Source organism: Zophobas morio, unplaced genomic scaffold (genome assembly GCF_036711695.1).
Source record: "Zophobas morio isolate AGI-343-1 ecotype UQ-CSIRO unplaced genomic scaffold, CSIRO_AGI_Zmor_V1 ptg000002l, whole genome shotgun sequence".
NCBI lineage: Eukaryota > Metazoa > Arthropoda > Insecta > Coleoptera > Tenebrionidae > Zophobas > Zophobas morio.
Genome location: NW_026972107.1, coordinates 369,360 through 389,736, shown reverse-complemented (window position 1 = coordinate 389,736; position 20,377 = coordinate 369,360). Strand labels below are relative to the sequence as shown.

The following is a 20,377-nucleotide window of genomic DNA, read 5'->3' as shown; positions in this document are numbered from 1 at the left end:
TTTTCAAAAAAATAAGCATGAAATGCGAATATTTGAAAATTTCTAAAATTTCGATTTTTCGACATTCGATTCTGGAAAAACGGTTTCAGTTATCAGGGAAACGAAGCCGGAAGTGAGTTCTAGAGTTCGAAATATACAAGAAAATGCATTTAGTTAAGTTTCGAAATTGTCAAATTTTGGCCGAAATTTGAAGAAGGGGGGACCATTGGAAAAATTTCAGTTTTAAAAAAGTCGTCTAAAAATTCCGAAAAAATTCAGGAACGTAGATCTCGACAAGCTGATTCCAAAAATATAGCCTATTAATGGTCACGGAGCAACATTTTCAAAAAAATAAGCATGAAATGCGAATTTTTGAAAATTTCTAAAATTTCGATTTTTCGACATTCGATTCTGGAAAAACGGTTGCAGTTATCAGGGAAACGATGCCGGAAGTGAGTCCTAGAGTTCGAAATCTACAAGAAAATGCATTTAGTTAAGTTTCGAAAATGTCAAATTTTGGCCGAAATTTGAAGAAGGGGGGACCATTGGAAAAATTTCACTTTTAAAAAAGTCGTCTAAAAATTCCGAAAAAATTCAGGAACGTAGATCTCGACAAGCTGATTAGAAAAATATAGCCTGTTAATGGTCACGGAGCAAAATTTTCGAAAAAATAAGCATGAAATGCGAATATTTGAAAATTTCTAAAATTTAGATTTTTCGACGGTCGATTCTGGAAAAACGGTTGCAGTTATCAGGGAAACGAGGCCGGAAGTGAGTTCTGGAGTTCGAAATCAACAAGAAAATGCATTTAGTTAAGTTTCGAAAATGTCAAATTTTGGCCGAAATTTGAAGAAGGACCATTGGAAAAATTTCAGTTTTAAAAAAGTCGTCTAAAAATTCTGAAAAAATTCAGGAACGTAGATCTCGACAAGCTGATTCCAAAAATATAGCCTGTTAATGGTCACGGAGCAACATTTTCAAAAAAATAAGCATGAAATGCGAATATTTGAAAATTTCTAAAATTTAGATTTTTCGACGGTCGATTCTGGAAAAACGGTTGCAATTATCAGGGAAACGAGGCCGGAAGTGAGTTCTAGAGTTCGAAATATACAGGAAAATGCATTTAGTTAAGTTTCGAAAATGTCAAATTTTGGCCGAAATTTGAAGAAGGGGGGACCATTGGAAAAATTTCACTTTTAAAAAAGTCGTCTAAAAATTCCGAAAAAATTCAGGAACGTAGATCTCGACAAGCTGATTAGAAAAATATAGCCTGTTAATGGTCACGGAGCAAAATTTTCGAAAAAATAAGCATGAAATGCGAATATTTGAAAATTTCTAAAATTTAGATTTTTCGACGGTCGATTCTGGAAAAACGGTTGCAGTTATCAGGGAAACGAGGCCGGAAGTGAGTTCTGGAGTTCGAAATCAGCAAGAAAATGCATTTAGTTAAGTTTCGAAAATGTCAAATTTTGGCCGAAATTTGAAGAAGGACCATTGGAAAAATTTCAGTTTTAAAAAAGTCGTCTAAAAATTCTGAAAAAATTCAGGAACGTAGATCTCGACAAGCTGATTCCAAAAATATAGCCTGTTAATGGTCACGGAGCAACATTTTCAAAAAAATAAGCATGAAATGCGAATATTTGAAAATTTCTAAAATTTAGATTTTTCGACGGTCGATTCTGGAAAAACGGTTGCAGTTATGAGGGAAACGAGGCCGGAAGTGAGTTCTAGAGTTCGAAATATACAGGAACATGCATTTAGTTAAGTTTCGAAAATGTCAAATTTTGGCCGAAATTTGAAGAAGGGGGGACCATTGGAAAAATTTCACTTTTAAAAAAGTCGTCCAAAAATTCTCAAAAAATTCAGGAACGTAGATCTCGACAAGCTGATTCCAAAAATATAGCCTGTTAATGGTCACGGAGCAACATTTTCAAAAAAATAAGCATGAAATGCGAATATTTGAAAATTTCTAAAATTTAGATTTTTCGACTGTCGATTCTGGAAAAACGGTTGCAGTTATCAGAGAAACAAGTCCGGAAGTGAGTTCTAGAGTTCGAAATCTACAAGAAAATGCATTTAGTTAAGTTTCGAAAATGTCGAATTTTGGCCGAAATTTGAAGAAGGGGGGACCATTGAAAAAATTTCACTTCCAAAAAAGTCGTCAAAAAATTCTGAAAAAATTCAAGGACGTAGATCTCGACAAGCTGATTCCAAAAACATAGCCTGTTAATGGTCACGGAGCAACATTTTCGAAAAAATCGGTATGAAATACGAATTTTTAAAAATTTCTAAAATTCTGATTTTTCGACGGTCGATCCTGGAAAAACGGTTGCAGTTATCAGAGAAACAAGTCCAGAAGTGAGTTCTAGAGTTCGAAATCTACAAGAAAATGCATTTAGTTAAGTTTCGAAAATGTCGAATTTTGGCCGAAATTTGAAGAAGGGGGGACCATTGAAAAAATTTCACTTTTAAAAAAGTCGTCTAAAAATTCTGAAAAAATTCAGGAACGTAGATCTCGACAAGCTGATTCCAAAAATATAGCCTGTTAATGGTCACGGAGCAACATTTTCGAAAAAATCGGCATGAAATGCGAATATTTGAAAATTTCTAAAATTTCGATTTTTCGACGGTCGATTCTGGAAAAACGGTTGCAGTTATCAGAGAAACAAGTCCGGAAGTGAGTTATAGAGTTCGAAATCTACAAGAAAATGCATTTAGTTAAGTTTCGAAAATGTCGAATTTTGGCCGAAATTTGAAGAAGGGGGGACCATTGGAAAAATTTCACTTTTAAAAAAGTCGTCAAAAAATTCCGAAAAAAATCAGGAACGTTGATCTCGACAAGCTCATTCCAAAAATATAGCCTGTTAATGGTCACGGAGCAAAATTTTCGAAAAAATAAGCATGAAATGCGAATATTTGAAAATTTCCAAAATTTCGATTTTTCGACATTCGATTCTGGAAAAACGGTTGCAGTTATCGGAGAAACGAAGCCGGAAGTGAGTTCTAGAGTTCAAAATCAACAAGAAAATGCATTTAGTTAAGTTTCGAAAATGTCAAATTTTGGCCGAAATTTGAAGAAGGGGGGACCATTGGAAAAATTTCACTTTTAAAAAAGTCGTCTAAAAATTCTGAAAAAATTCAGGAACGTAGATCTCGACAAGCTGATTCCAAAAATATATCCTGTTAATGGTCGCGGAGCAAAATTTTCGAAAAAATTAGCATGAAATGCGAATATTTGGAAATTTCTAAAATTTAGATTTTTCGACGGTCGATTCTGGAAAAACGGTTGCAGTTATCAGGGAAACGAGGCCGGAAGTGAGTTCTAGAGTTCGAAATCTACAAGAAAATGCATTTAGTTAAGTTTCGAAAATGTCAGATTTTGGCCGAAATTTGAAGAAGGGGGGACCATTGGAAAAATTTCACTTTTAAAAAAGTCATCTAAAAATTCTGAAAAAATTCAGGAACGTAGATCTCGACAAGCTGATTCCAAAAATATAGCCTGTTAATGGTCACGGAGCAACATTTTCGAAAAAGTCGGCATGAAATGCGAATTTTTAAAAATTTCTAAAAATTTCGATTTTTCGACATTCGATTCTGGAAAAACGGTTGCAGTTATCAGAGAAACGAAGCCGGAAGTGAGTTCTAGAGTTCGAAATCTACAAGAAAATGCATTTAGTTAAGTTTCGAAAATGTCGGATTTTGGTCGAAATTTGAGGAAGGGGGGACCATTGGAAAAATTTCACTTTTAAAAAAGTCGTCTAAAAATTCTGAAAAAATTCAGGAACGTAGATCTCGACAAGCTGATTCCAAAAATATAGCCCGTTAATGGTCACGGAGCAACATTTTCGAAAAAATCGGCATGAAATGCGAATTTTTAAAAATTTCTAAAAATTTCGATTTTTCGACGGTCGATTCTGGAAAAACGGTTGCAGTTATCAGAGAAACAAGTCCGGAAGTGAGTTCTAGAATTCGAAATCTACAAGAAAATGCATTTAGTTAAGTTTCGAAAATGTCGAATTTTGGCCGAAATTTGAAGGGGGGACCATTGAAAAAATTTCACTTCCAAAAAAGTAGTCTAAAAATTCTGAAAAAATTCAAGAACGTAGATCTCGACAAGCTAATTCCAAAAATATAGCCTGTTAATGGTCACGGAGCAACATTTTCGAAAAAATAAGCATGAAATGCGAATATTTGAAAATTTCTAAAATTTCGATTTTTCGACGGTCGATTCTGGAAAAACGGTTGCACTTATCAGGGAAACGAGGCCGGAAGTGAGTTCTAGAGTTCGAAATCTACAAGAAAATGCATCTAATATCCGTTCGCAAAATTCCCGCACTGTCAGAATGACATTCTGTTGGTATGAGAAATAATCCCCTAAAAGATTTTTAAGTTTATATGATTACCGCCTTGAATTTCAAATTTTCAAAATTAATGAATGAAAAATCAAAAGTTTAGTAACTATTTTACCTTTTTGAGTTGCTGAAGTGTTCAATGTGTTTAAAGAACTTGTCAGTAATTCAAACAAATTGTAGCACCAGAAGCGTAGAAGTGGACAGTAAGGTCAAAAATATATATTTTTCAAAAAAAGCTTTCGTTGTCGTTCGTGTGTCATACTCTTTCTTTACTTGAATTGATAAAAATTTTCAATTAATGTGATTTTGACATTTTTATTTGACAAGTTATTTTTAGTTACTAATTTGTCACTAGATTGCAATTTTGCAACATATTGTACAGGTTTTTCGCATCTCACCACTGAGTACACTCAGGTCATTTTTTCCAAATCTGACACTGACAGTGCGGGAGTTTTGCGAACGGATATTAGTTAAGTTTCGAAAATGTCAAATTTTGGCCGAAATATGAAGAAGGGGGGACCATTGGAAAAATTTCACTTTTAAAAAAGTCGTCTAAAAATTCCGAAAAAAATCAGGAACGTAGATCTCGACAAGCTGATTCCAAAAATATAGCCTGTTAATGGTCACGGAGCAAAATTTTCAAAAAAATAAGCATGAAATGCGAATATTTGAAAATTTCTAAAATTTCGATTTTTCGACATTCGATTCTGGAAAAACGGTTGCAGTTATCAGAGAAACGAAGCCGGAAGTGAGTTCTAGAGTTCGAAATCTACAAGAAAATGCATTTAGTTAAGTTTCGAAAATGTCAAATTTTGGCCGAAATTTGAAGAAGGGGGGACCATTGAAAAAATTTCACTTCCAAAAAAGTCGTCTAAAAATTCTGAAAAAATTCAAGAACGTAGATTTCGACAAGCTGATTCCAAAAATATAGCCTGTTAATGGTCACGGAGCAACATTTTCGAAAAAATCGGCATGAAATGCGAATTTTTAAAAATTTCTAAAATATCGATTTTTCGACGGTCGATTCTGGAAAAACGTTTGCAGTTATCAGAGAAACAAGTCCGGAAGTGAGTTCTAGAGTTCGAAATCTACAAGAAAATGCATTTAGTTAAGTTTCGAAAATGTCGAATTTTGGCCGAAATTTGAAGAAGGGGGGACCATTGAAAAAATTTCACTGCCAAAAAAGTCGTCTAAAAATTCTGAAAAAATTCAGGAACGTAGATCTCGACAAGCTGATTCCAAAAATATAGCCTGTTAATGGTCACGGAGCAAAATTTTCGAAAAAATAAGCATGAAATGCGAATATTTGAAAATTTCTAAAATTTAGATTTTTCGACGGTCGATTCTGGAAAAACGGTTACAGTTATCAGGGAAACGAGGCCGGAAGTGAGTTCTAGAGTTCGAAATCCACAAGAAAATGCATTTAGCTAAGTTTCGAAAATGTCGAATTTTGGCCGAAATTTGAAGAAGGGGGGACCATTGGAAAAATTTCATTTTTAAAAAAGTCGTCTAAAAATTCTGAAAAAATTCAGGAACGTAGATCTCGACAAGCTGATTCCAAAAATATAGCCTGTTAATGGTCACGGAGCAACATTTTCAAAAAAATAAGCATGAAATGGGAAAATTTGAAAATTTGTAAAATTTAGATTTTTCGATGGTCGATTCTGGAAAAACGGTTGCAGTTATCAGGGAAACGAGGCCGGAAGTGAGTTCTAGAGTTCGAAATCTACAAGAAGATGCATTTAGTTAAGTTTCGAAAATGTCAAATTTTGGCCGAAATTTGAAGAAGGGGGGACCATTGAAAAAATTTCACTTCCAAAAAAGTCGTCTAAAAATTCTGAAAAAATTCAGGAACGTAGATCTCGACAAGCTGATTCCAAAAATATAGCCTGTTAATGGTCAGGGAGCAACATTTTCAAAAAAATAAGCATGAAATGCGAACATTTGAAAATTTGTAAAATTTAGATTTTTCGACGGTCGATTCTGGAAAAACGGTTGCAGTTATCAGGGAAACGAGGCCGGAAGTGAGTTCTAGAGTTCGAAATCTACAAGAAAATGCATTTAGTTAAGTTTCGAAAATGTCGAATTTTGGCCGAAATTTGAAGAAGGGGGGACCATTGGAAAAATTTCACTTTTAAAAAAGTCGTCTAAAAATTCTGAAAAAATTCAGGAACGTAGATCTCGACAAGCTGATTCCAAAAATATAGCCTGTTAATGGTCACGGAGCAACATTTTCGAAAAAATCGGCATGAAATGCGAATTTTTAAAAATTTCTAAAAATTTCGATTTTTCGACATTCGATTCTGGAAAAACGGTTGCAGTTATCGGAGAAACGTAGCCGGAAGTGAGTTCTAGAGTTCGAAATCAACAAGAAAATGCATTTAGTTAAGTTTCGAAAATGTCAAATTTTGGCCGAAATTTGAAGAAGGGGGGACCATTGAAAAAATTTCACTTCCAAAAGAGTCGTCTAAAAATTCTGAAAAAATTCAAGAACGTAGATCTCGACAAGCTGATTCCAAAAATATAGCCTGTTAATGGTCACGGAGCAACATTTTCGAAAAAATCGGCATGAAATGCGAATTCTTAAAAATTTGTAAAATTTCGATTTTTCGACGGTCGATTCTGGAAAAACGGTTGCAGCTATCAGAAAAACAAGTCCGGAAGTGAGTTCTCGAGTTCGAAATCTACAAGAAAATGCATTTAGTTAAGTTTCGAAAATGTCGAATTTTGGCCGAAATTTGAAGAAGGGGGGACCATTGGAAAAATTTCACTTTTAAAAAAGTCGTCTAAAAATTCTGAAAAAATTCAGGAACGTAGATCTCGACAAGCTGATTCCAAAAATATAGCCTGTTAATGGTCACGGAGCAACATTTTCAAAAAAATAAGCATGAAATGCGAATATTTGAAAATTTCTAAAATTTAGATTTTTCGACGGTCGATTCTGGAAAAACGGTTGCAGTTATAGGGAAACGAGGCCGGAAGTGAGTTCTAGAGTTCGAAATATACAAGAAAATGCATTTAGTTAAGTTTCGAAAATGTCAAATTTTGGCCGAAATTTGAAGAAGGGGGAAAAATTTCACTTTTAAAAAAGTCGTCTGAAAATTCTGAAAAAATTCAGGAACGTATATCTCGACAAGCTGATTCCAAAAATATAGCCTGTTAATGGTCACGGAGCAAAATTTTCGAAAAAATAAGCATGAAATGCGAATATTTGACAATTTCTAAAATTTCGATTTTTCGACATTCGATTCTGGAAAAACGGTTGCAGTTATCAGAGAAACGAAGCCGGAAGTGAGTTCTAGAGTTCGAAATCTACAAGAGAATGCATTTAGTTAAGTTTCGAAAATGTCAAATTTTGGCCGAAATTTGAAGAAGGGGGGACCATTGGAAAAATTTCACTTTTAAAAAAGTCGTCCAAAAATTCTGAAAAAAATCAAGAACGTAGATCTCGACAAGCTGATTCCAAAAATATAGCCTGTTAATGGTCACGGAGCAACATTTTCAAAAAAATAAGCATGAAATGCGAAAATTTGAAAATTTCTAAAATTTCGATTTTTCGACATTCGATTCTGGAAAAACGGTTGCAGTTATCAGGGAAACGAGGCCGCAAGTGAGTTCTAGAGTTCGAAATCTACAAGAACATGCATTTAGTTAAGTTTTGAAAATGTCGAATTTTGGCCGAAATTTGAAGAAGGGGGGACCATTGAAAAAATTTCACTTCCAAAAAAGTCGTCTAAAAATTCTGAAAAAATTCAAGAACGTAGATCTCGACAAGCTGATTCCAAAAATATAGCTTGTTAATGGTCACGGAGCAACATTTTCGAAAAAATCGGCATGAAATGCGAATTTTTAAAAATTTCTAAAATTTCGATTTTTCGACGGTCGATTCTGGAAAAACGGTTGCAGTTATCAGGGAAACGAGGCCGGAAGTGAGTTCTAGAGTTCAAAATCTACAAGAAAATGCATTCAGTTAAGTTTCGAAAATGTCGAATTTTGACCGAAATTTGAAGAAGGGGGGACCATTGGAAAAATTTCACTTTTAAAAAAGTCGTCCAAAAATTCTGAAAAAATTCAAGAACGTAGATCTCGACAAGCTGATTCCAAAAATATAGCCTGTTAATGGTCACGGAGCAACCTTTTTGGGAAAAATCGGCATGAAATGCGAATTTTCAAAAAATTCTAAAATTTCGATTTTTCGAGGGTCGATTCTGTAAAAACGGTTGCAGTTATCAGAGAAACAAGTCCGGAAGTGAGTTCTAGAATTCGAAATCTAGAAGAAAATGCATTTAGTTAAGTTTCGAAAATGTCGAATTTTGGCCGAAATTTGAAGAAGGGGGGACCATTGGAAAAATTTCACTTTTAAAAAAGTCGTCTAAAAATTATGAAAAAATTCAGGAGCGTAGATCTCGACAAGCTGATTCCAAAAATATAACGTGTTAATGGTCACGGAGCAACATTGTCAAAAAAATAAGCATGAAATGCGAATATTTGAAAATTTCCAAAATTTAGATTTTTCGACGGTCGATTCTGGAAAAACGGTTCCAGTTATCAGGGAAACGAGACCGGAAGTGAGTTCTAGAGTTCGAAATCTACAAAAAAATGCATTTAGTTAAGTTTCGAAAATGTCAAATTTTGGCCGAAATTTGAAGAAAGGGGGACCATTGGAAAAATTTCACTTTTAAAAAAGTCGTCTAAAAATTCTGAAAAAATTCAGGAACGTAGATCTCGACAAGCTGATTCCAAAAATATAGCCTATTAATGGTCACGGAGCAAAATTTTCGAAAAAACAAGCATGAAATGCGAATATTTGAAAATTTCTAAAATTTAGATTTTTCGACGGTCGATTCTGGAAAAACGGTTTCAGTTATCAGGGAAACGAGGCCGGAAGTGAGTCCTAGAGTTCGAAATCTACAAGAAAATGCATTTAGTTAAGTTTCGAAAATGTCGAATTTTGGCCGAAATTTGAAGAAGGGAGGACCATTGAAAAAATTTCACTTCCAAAAAAGTCGTCTAAAAATTCTGAAAAAATTATAATGAAATATGGATTTTGCAAAAATGTACCATTTTAACCATGTTTCAATTTCTTGTTGTGAAAAGATGGCCATGTATATTAAGAAGAAAAAGGCAAAAATATAAGCCCGCCCATCCGCCCTGTCTCAATTCTGATTTTTTTTATTCGTGTTAAGCAGAGGGGCAGATCCTAATTGCAAAAACCACATTACCTTACAAAAGTTTACTATTTTAAACGTGTTTCGAGTTTCTAAGAATAAAAAAATCATTACAATCGAGATGGGGTGGGTGGGCGGGGTTTATATTTTGTTCATTTCTTAATGTACATAGTATTCTTTCAGCAACACGATACTCAAAAACATGTTTGTAATTTCTCGTAAAGAAATAAGTATTTTGCAGTTAAGCTCCGGTTCACGGCCAATAAAAAAATCATTACAATTGAAATAGGGCGGGTGGGCGGGCTTACTTTTTGCCTTTTTCTTTTAATATGTGTAGACATTTTCACAACATAAAACTTAAATCATGTTTAAAATGGAAAATTTGTAAACGTGATTGCAAAATTCATATTTCCTTGCAAAAATGTACCATTTTAACCATGTTAAGGAAACGATTAAATATCTTGAGAACCAACTGTACAAATTATCTGAAGTTAGGCGTAGGGGTATAAGAAGCTGTGCTCTAATTATTCGTGAAAAATTTTTTTTTTGCTTCGTTTGTTTTCGAGATGCAAGGCCAAATTGATTTTGATTCATTTTTCTCTTTCGGATTTTCTCGGATTTTTCCCGATTCTTTCGAATTCTCTCCGATTCCCTTGGATTCTCTTTGGATGTTCTCTCAAATTCACCCGGACTCTGGGAATCTATCGGATTTTTGTGTTTTTTCGGATTTTTTCAGATTCCTCTAGATCGAATGTTTAAGTTCTGTCGGACAATAAATCTACTTATTATTCCATCGAATTTTCCGAATTCTCCCAAATTCTTTCCACTCTCTTAAATTTTTTCGTATTCTTTCGTGTTTTTTAATATTTTTTCGGATTCTCTAGGAGTCTGTCTTAGATTATTATTAGTCTGTTAAACTTATCTATATTCTTTCGGATTTTTCAGGATTCTCTCTAATTTTCCTCGATTCTCTTGGATTTATTTCGGATTTGTCAGGAAATTTTATAATGTATATATTTTTTTAATTCAGTGGACTATTTGACTATTTTTGGAAGAAGTAGATTTTTTAAATCTGAATTTTGTTTTTAGAAAAAATTTCACTTTTAAAAAAGTTGTCTAAAAATTGTGAAAAAATTCAGGAACGTAGATCTCGACACGCTGATTCCAAAAATATAGCGTTTTGATGGTCACGGAGCAACATTTTCGAAATTATTGATACGAAATGCAAATTTTTAAAGGATTTCAACCGAAGTTGAAAAAATGCATCAACTTTTAAGTGGGATTTATAAATTTTGCAGTTAAGGTCCACCCTCTTGGTTCACGGCGAATAAAAAAATCATCACAATCGAGACAGGGTGGGTGGGCGGGCTTATATTCAGCCTTTTTGTTTTAATATGTGTGCACTTCTTTTTACAACATGAAACTTAAAACATGGATGATTGGACAAATTTTGGTCCACAAAGAAATATTGCTTAATAAATCAAATCAACACGTTTCCAAGCTCCCAATGATATTTAAAAACGATCCGTTTCATTTCGCCGGCTTTTTGTGAAATATGCACTCAATTTGAGTGATGGGACGAAACACTTTCGCCCACAACTCGCGTCTTGCTCTTTTTGGATTCCACTCACAATATTTTAATTAAATTCATTTCAAAACCAACAGCAAAAAACACCCATAATTAAAACTCGGTTATCTGTGTACACAAAACCGACCTTCCAGGAACAATTATTTTCCTTTACGTTGATTAATCCGTTTTATTCATTTCATTAACACGTGTTGTTCCGCTAGGTCAAGGCCCCGATAATTTTCACATCACGTAATCGACATAAACTCAACTAAATTGTAATTATGTTTGGCATTTCACCTACTTTCCCGGTAAATAAACCAACGCCCACTGTTGGTATTTTTGAACAACAAAAACGTGCTTCAGACAATTATGAAAAAATGTTGCGCATTCCTGCGAAACAGGCTTAAAGCCTTATTGTTCGCGTCTGGCCTAACACCATTTAACGTCCAAATTAAATAAATAGCTTTCCCGACCATCTGCGCCCGTTTTCCCGATCTGCATCCCAAGGGAGTCGACGTGCCACCGACGAAATAACTTTGCGACTTGCGGATCGATTCCTTTCAGGATTTTCAATCCAACGAATACCTTAATAATCGTTTAATCAAGCGACACGGATAGTCTAATTCGAGCATTTAGAACGCATTAAACAAATTAAAAAAACTTAAATAGTTGAAACGTCTGTCGAAATTGACCAAGATGGTTAAAATTCCGCTGCTCTCCTTCAAGAAGGTTTACAATTTCGGCAACTATTTGGCAATTACGCCGCCGTACTCTTTCCAGAAGAGCAAAGGTTATGGGTTCAGGTGTTACGTAATTGTGGCTGGGATTGTTTCAGTGATAGCGGAATTGTGGTCGGTATGTTACCGATCGGAGGTTATCAGTAGTTTTAGGACTTCGGTGAGGGTGTCAGACGTGATCAACGAAGTCACTCTATTCGGGACTTACTTAACCATAAAGTTGGACTTGTGTTTGAGAAAAAACAACCAGTGGAAAAATCTCCTTAAACTAATACATTATTTAAACAAAAACTTATCCAATAAAAACGACGAAAACTCAGTTATGAAGTTCCTGACGATACAAATGGTTGTAGGACACTTATTCTATTTTCTCGTACTTTTTTATCAGTGGTTTGCACTAATCACCACAGCGGGAATAACGTTAGACTTTGCAGGGACCTACGTTGTGCACACCTTGAGTTGCTACAACGTCATGTACGTCATAATACTAATGAACACGATTTTATTCACTCTGGAGACCAAATACAAAAATTTGAACAACAGTTTCCAGCTAATTCTAACCCAAAAATTTCTCTGCTACGACGTAAACAAAAAAAACGTGGGTGTTATCCGAGAGGTGGATTTTTTCTTCAGAAAACTCGAAGACTGCGTTGACGTTTTTAACACACTATTCGGTAATGTGGTCATTATGAAACTCACCAATATCGTGATTAACGTCATCGTGATGATCAATGTTTCGTTTCTGAGCAGCTCGTTAGGTCCGCACGATTACGATATTACTACTAAGGACGTCCTAGTCTCCAACATTTTAGCAACGTGTTTTACCATGGTCTGTATAGTGGGATTAAAATAGCCATTTTTATTTTATTAAATTTGTAGAGTTGGGTTGTTCTTTTCGTCCTTCTTTGTCAAAGGGTTATCAATGAAGCGAAAAATACAGTCAAGTTGTGCTATTCGTCCCAAGGGGAAGTCCCGATAAAGTCCGACGAAAGAGAAGAGTTGCTAAAATTGGCGATGATAACGCAGGCTAAAATTCCACTCTTTACAGCGGCCGGTTTTTTCGAAATAAATAAAGGGACACTGGTGAGCATTTTTGGTACGATTACCACCTACGTTATAGTTCTGATCCAAATAAACATCAGCATGTATTAGTAATAAATCAATAAATGGGGTTGATTCAATAAAACGCCTTTACAACAACACAACATATACTTCAATACATAGCCACATAATAAATAAAAAACTTTGGCAACTTATTTTTGGTACAGTTTTAACACAACTTCACGCGTCCAGGACGTGGTTCAAATAAGCAATGTAACAAATCGCCAGTCGCAGGATCTCGATTTTGGATAGTTTCTTGTCCGGGGGCAGCGTCGGCAGCAGTTTTCGCAGTTCCGCGAAGGCCACGTTGAAGGCCTCCACTCGGATTCGTTCCCTGGTGGCGTGTGCCGTTCTGTATTTCTGGGTGGCCCGGCGCCTCCTGCGCCGCTCCTCGCGACTCAGAGCCCCCATATCGCTGCTTTTCTCCCTGTAATCAATCAATACGGGCGTGCATTTTCATATGGAAATGGATCGGGGAGGCGATAAACAACGTTCTTTATGGTGATGTAAAAGGGCAATGTGACATTTACGGTACCGTTTGCGAGCTGGAGCCACGTTGTTGCAGGAGGTGATTATTTGAAGAACCTCCCGGCTCTCGGCGTTGCTCGTCATGGCATCTTCAGATGAGGAGGAGCAACACCAGACTTGAATATCCTTAATTTTTCTGGGGGAAAAATAAGGGAGTGAAATGAAGTTGTAGTTTTTTGTTTTGAGTTAGTGTGGGTGGTCCAAATCAATAAAAGGTAAGTAAAATTACGTTTGCTTGAAAATATAAACAAAAATAAATTTGTTAAGCGTTTTAGTTAAGAGGGTATTTAGCACTATTCCGGAAAAACTGAGAAGTCAAAAATTACTTAAAAAATCACGTTTACGCAGGAATGATGCATCTATCAGTGAAAATAATCCCATGTTGATACGACAACTGGATTTCAAAATATTCGGTTTCAAAGTCAAATTTTTTAAATAACTCAAAAATTGACATAATTTTGGCGATATTGGTAAAATGCTAGGAATTTTGGTAAAACTGACGCCGCTAAAAACTTCAGGGAATCGAAATCAACAAAAAAACTCGATACGACAACTGGTTTTCGAAATATTCGGGTTCAAAGTGAAATTTTCAAATATCTCAAAAAATGCTACATTTCATTTTGGAAAAATGATAGAATTTTTCTAAGACCAAAGCAGTAAAAAACTTCAAGAAATTCAAAGCAACAAGAAAAATCTCCTTTGCTAAATTTTGAAGATGATAGAGAAAAATCAGAATTCTCAAAGTATTGAAAAATTGAATTTTCACGAAGTTGTCCAGAAATCGACGAAAAATTATTCTGGGAAATAGATTTTGACGAACTGAACCCAAAAACACAGTATGTTGTTCGTCCTGGACCAAAATTGAGGGCAATCATTGAAAATTCCAGAACAATCTTCGGTCAGTAATTTTTCGATTTCCCAATTATCTACGTTTTTGATTTTCAATTTTTGGATTTGTCAATTTTTAATTTTTCGTTCTGTCAATTTTTGAATTCTTCAATTTTCAGACTTTCGTTTTGATTTTTAAGATTTCGGTTTTAGAAGTTTTAATTTTTCATTTCAATTTTTCCATTTTCAATTTTACGACTTTATAACTATCGGTTTTTTCAATTTTTTGAATTTCTCAATATCCCATTCTTAATACTTTGATTTATAATTTTCGAATTTTTAGATGTTTCGACTATTGATTTTTCAACTGCCCAAATTTTCGATTTTCCGATTTTACAAGTTTGTAATTTTTCGATTTCTCAATAACCTACCTGATTTTTGAATTTCACGGTTTTTGATTTTCTTGATTTTTCAATTTTACGGCTTTTCAATTTTTTGATTTCTTAATATTTCATTTTAGTTTCCCAATTTTTATGTTTTCGATTTTTTTTTTTTGTAAATTTTCCATTTTTTCGATTTTTCAATTTTACAGTTTACCCAAATTTTCAGTTTTCCAATACTTGATTTTTCAAATTGTTGATTTACCAATTTTTCGATTTTCCAGTTTCTTTCGATTAATTTTTCAACTATTTGGTTTTTCGATTTTTTAATTTTTCGATTTTTGATTTTTTTTGGACATTTCTGTTTTGATTTTCAAGTTGTCGGTTCTAGAGTTTTTAACAACTACTTATTCGTTTTTTCAAATTCTTCAATTTTTCAATATTCCCAGTTTTATTGGCTCAATTTTTATTTTTTTAATTTTTCGATGCTTCAGTTATTAATTTTTCAATTGCACAAATGTTCAGTTTTTCAAATTTTCAAAGATTTTTGATAAGAAAGTCAGGTCAGGTCAGCGCGATTCTAAAAGTCTGTAGTTCTTTCGATTTTTCAGTTTCTTGATTTTTCAACTTCACGATTTTTAATTTTTTTGATTTCCCAATATTTCGATTTTTAATTTCTCTATTTTTAATTCTTCGATTTTTTGATTTGTCAATTTTTAATTTTTCAATTTCTCGATTCTTCAATTTATTTTTCGATTTTTCACTTGAGATTTTTTAATTTTTCGACTATTAAATTTTCAACTATTACTAAATTTATTTTATTATTTATTTATCCTTTGTCAATTTTTGGATTCTTCAATTTTTAAACTTTTCAGTTTTGATTTCTAAGTTTTCCGTTTTAGAATTTTTCATTTTTCATTTTTTCAATTTCTCCATTTACAATTTTACGATTTTACAACTATCCATTTTTTCAGATTTTTAATTTTTTCAATATTCGCACTTTTAATATTTCTAATTTTTCGATGTTCAAATTATTCATTTTCAATTGCCCAAATTTTCAATTTTTCATACTTGGTTTCGCAATTTCACGATTTTCCAGTTTTTCGATTTTACAAGTCTGTAATTTTCCGATGTCTCAATAACTTACCTGATTTTTCAATTTCTCGATTTTCATGATTTTCAAATTTTACGATTTTTCAATTCATTGATTTCGCAGTATTTCCATTTTTGGTTTCTCAATTTTTAATTTTTCGATTTTTAGATTTCTCAATTTTTCAGTTTCCCAATACTTGATTTTTCAATTTTTGGTTTCTCGACTACTAATTTTTTGATTTTTCAACTTTTAGCCTTTTCAGTTTTGATTTTCAAGTTTTCGGTTTTAGAATTTTTAATTTTTGATTTTTTCAATTTTTCGATTTCCAATTTTACGATTTTACAGCTATCCGTTTTTCCAAATTTTGCAATTTCTCAATATTTCCATTTTAATTACCGCAATTTTTAATTTTATAATTTTTCGATGTTTCAATTATTGATTTTCCAATTGCCCAAATTTTCGGTTTTTCAATACAATTTCGCAATTTCTCGATTTTCCGATTTTACGATTTTTCACTTTTTTGATTGCTCATGTGTGGGCTTAATTTTTCGATTTTTGGATTTGCCGATTTTTATTTTTTTCTATCTCAATTTCTAATTTTCCGATTTTTCGATTTCTCAATTTTACACTTTACCCAAATTTTCAGTTTGCCAATACTTGATTTTTCAAGTTCACGATTTTTCAATTTCTTGATTTATGAATTTTTCGATTTTCCACTTTGGAATATTCGATTTTTGATTTTCAAATTTTCGGTTTTAGAGTATTTAATTTTTCATTTTTTCAATTTTTCTGTTTCTAATTTTACGATTTTACAACTATTCTTTTTTTCAAAATTTTCAGTTTCTCAATATTCCCATTTTTATTACCTCAAATATTAATTTTCTAATTTTTCGATGTGCCAATTATTGATTTTTCAATTGCCCAAATTTTCAGTTTTTCAATACATACTTACTTGATTTCGCAATTTCTCGATTTTCCGATTTTACGATTTTTCAATTTTTTGATTTCTCAATATTCCCATTTTTGGTTTCTCAATTTTTGGATTTGTTAATTTTTAATTTTACGATTTTTTTCGACTTCTCAGTTTCACGGTTTACCCAATTTTTCAGTTTTCCAATATTTAATTTGTCAATTTCTCATTTTTTTCCACTTTGGAATATTCGTTTTTTTAATTTACCGATTTGTCAATTTTTTGTTTCTTCAATTTTTTGACTTCTTTTGATATCAAGATTTTTCAAATTTTCCATTTTTTGAATTTTTCATTTCCAATGACACTTTCGGTTTTTTCAAATTTTTCGATGTTTCAGTTATTGATTTTTCAGTTATCCAAATTTTCTATTTTTCAATACACGCTTGATTTCGTATTTTCTCAATTTTTCGATTTTACAAGTCTGTAATTTTCCGATTTCTCAATTATATCAGATTTTTCAGTTTTCCGATTTTTCAGTTTTCTGATTTTTTAATTTTTCCACTTTTAATTTCTCAAATTTTAATTTTTCGATTTCTCAATTTTACTATTTTTCCATGTTTCAGTTTCTCGATTTCTCAATTTTTCGATTTTCCAGTTTAGATTATTCGATTTTTTAATTTCTCGACTATTAATTTTTCGACTACTCGATTTTTAGATTCTTCGATTTTTTTACTTTCAACTTGTCAATTTTTGGGTTATTTAAGACTTTTTCAGTTTTGATTTTCAAGTTTTCGGTTTTAGAATTTTTCATTTTTCATTTTTTCAATTTTCCGATTTTACGATTTTACAACTATCCGTTTTTTCAAAATTTTCAGTGTTTAAATATTCCCATTTTTAATGTCTCAATTTTTAATTTTCGCATTTTTCTATCTTTCAGTTACCGATTTTTCAGTTTCTTGATTTTTCAATTTTACAATTTTGCAATTTTCTGTTTTCTCAATATTCCATTTTTAATTTCTCAGATTTGAATTTTTCTCAATTTTACGATTTTTCCAATTTTCAATTTCCTTTTTTTTTTAGTTTTTCGATTTTCTCTTTAGAATATTCGATTTTTTAGTTTCTCAAGTATTAATTTTTCACTTATTCAATTTTTCAATTTTTTTTGTTAGAAATGTGGAAAAATTTAAAAAACGAAAAACTAAGATATCGGAAAAAATAGAAAAATCGAAAAGCTGAAAAAATTAAAAATTGGAAAACCGAAAAAATGGAAAGCCAAAGAACTGGAAAAACGAAAAACTAAAAACGAGAATCTTAAAAATCGAAAAATTAATGAATCGAAAAATTTGTAAGAAAAACCCGAAAGCGAAAAAGTGCAAAACTAAAAACTGAGATAATTAAAAATGGGAGAATTGAAAATCGAAAAATTCTAAAATTGTAATATTGAAAAAGTGTTTTTTTTTATTATTATTGTTATTTCGTATTTGAAATGAAAACTAAAAGAAGTGCAAATCAAAAGTTGAAGAACAAAAAATCTAAAAATTAAAAACCGAAAATTTGAAAAATCTGAAAATTGAACAATTGTTAACTTTCTAATTTTTCGAACTTTCAGTTAATTATTTTTCAATTTCTCAATTATCTGATTTTACAATTCTCTGATTTCTCAATATTTTCATTTGTAATTTCTCAAATTTTAATTTTTCGATGTCTGAATTTTACAATTTTTCCGTTTTTCAATTTTTGATGTTCCCTTTTAGAATATTGGATTTTTTAATTTTTCGATTTTTCAGTTTTGATGTTCAAGTTCGGTTTTAGAAGTTTTAGTTTTGATTTTTTTCAATTTCTCAACATTCCCATTTTTACCAAATTTTCAGTTTTTCAGTACTTGATTTCACAATTTTTCAATTCTACAAGTTTCTGTAACCCGATTTTTCAATTTTTCGATTTACGATGGCATTTTTGATAAGGATGTATTTAACGCGGTTCCAAAAAAACTGGGTTGCCAAAAATTATGAAAAAAATCGTGTTTACGCAGAAACAATGCCTCCATTACAGAAAATAATCCCAACTCGATATGACAACTAGTTTTTGAAATATTCACATTCAAACTCAAATTTTCAAAATGAGTAGGTATCTCAAAAATTGTTAAATTTCATTTTGGCGCTTTTGGACAAATTATACGAATTTTCCTAGAACTGAAGTCGTAAAAAACTTCAAAAGATCAAAATCAACAAAAAATCTCATTGGCTAAATTTCCAAGGTTCTCGAGGAAAAATCGAAATTTTCAAATGGAAAAACTGAACTTGTCTAGAAGCTGCCTAAAAATCCACAAAAATTTTCGACCAATTGAATCCAAAAACATGACATACTGATGATTCCGGACCAAGAAAAATCCGGAAAAACTGAATAATAATTGCATTGAATGTTTTACACTAATTGCAATATACTTTCTATTCATTGGATATCTTGAAACATCTTTGTTAGATTTAGAGGTTTTCGATATCCTAAATAGGTTTTGCCCCTCAGCCTCAGTTCCTGCTTCAATTTTTTCTTATTTAGATTACAATGCAATGGAGATCGTTTTCCCTAAGTTATTAGTATTAATCAATCGCCACTGATTCCAATTTAGCACCAAACTATTTCACCAAATTTTAATAGAAATTTTGTTGCATTCTTAACACTGCCACTGAATAATTACTACTTTGAAACCCTCGAAAATTCAAGTTTGCCTAATTTCAGACTTTCAAGGTATCAACCCCTGCATTTTCAACACGCCCCAACCCCAAATCCGCACCAATTCCATAAATACTAGATCAATCGTCGCAATATTTTCATAAAACTTGTCATTCCTCGCTAACCCAATCCGAAATTCCTCCCATTTCACGGAGCGTCGGTCCCCAGGGGGCAATAGAATCGCCAAGGGACCAAACCACGCACGTGGCCTTACTTATCGCCCCCGAATTATGCGATTATCAATCATATAAACAACATTCTAATTCGATTACAATCACACGCTCGCTGGGAACAACGTTGCGAGAAATTGTTACAAGATCTGGGGGAGAGTTAATTTTCGAAATGGTGTTGGCAGGAGTGATGATGGGTCCGAAATCAAGGACTCGCCATATGCTGATGGCACAGTTACGGGAAATGTCATTGTCAAGCGCCGCAAGTAATTTTTGATTTATGGAGGCGGCTTTGAACTTTTTGGGTGTTTCGCAAGCTTGGGCCGACCGTGACCCAACTCCTCCGTGATAAATGGGCGCATTTTTTAAAAGTGAAGGGTAATTTTTTTCGAGAGAAGCGAGCTTTCAAACGCAATTTTAAATATAATTTCCAGCGTTATTTTTTGTTTGATAATAATTAAGATTTTTTTCATTTTACAATTTAAGATCAAAATTTTTGGTATAAAGGTGTTAAAACTACCCCATTCTTACCTGGATCTTTGCACACCACCCTGTAACACGCACTTGTCTCGCGAGATTCTTATCAACTGGCTCGCAATCAAAGGGATGAATCCGGCATCGGCCCAGCATCCGGGCCCACCCCTGGACCAATCCCCGTCCGGCATCCCTCTCGCGCCGCCCCTAATCAATATCGGCATTGTTAAAATCGCGTTAATAACTCGACGGGGGTGGAGTTTTCCGCTTTTCTAAAACAAGCGACGAAAATCTCCGGAAAATCCATCCCTGCCGGACAAGAATGTCGGTTGTCGTGGAAATAATTGTACGTTTCCA

At 33.0% G+C, this 20,377-nt stretch overlaps 1 protein-coding gene across 1 annotated transcript; it reads right to left on the bottom strand.

Moving 5' to 3' along the window:
• Positions 1 to 13,019: 13,019 nt before the first annotated feature.
• Positions 13,020 to 20,244, bottom strand: LOC135132737 (helix-loop-helix protein 2). The gene is made up of 3 exons (XM_064060934.1): positions 20,078 to 20,244; positions 13,443 to 13,571; positions 13,020 to 13,334 (listed from the first exon to the last, which is right to left on the bottom strand). The coding sequence occupies exons 1-3, from the start codon at positions 20,242 to 20,244 to the stop codon at positions 13,088 to 13,090; spliced, it is 543 nt and encodes a 180-aa protein (XP_063917004.1). The 3' UTR covers positions 13,020 to 13,087.
• Between the last annotated feature and the right edge of the window lie 133 nt (positions 20,245 to 20,377).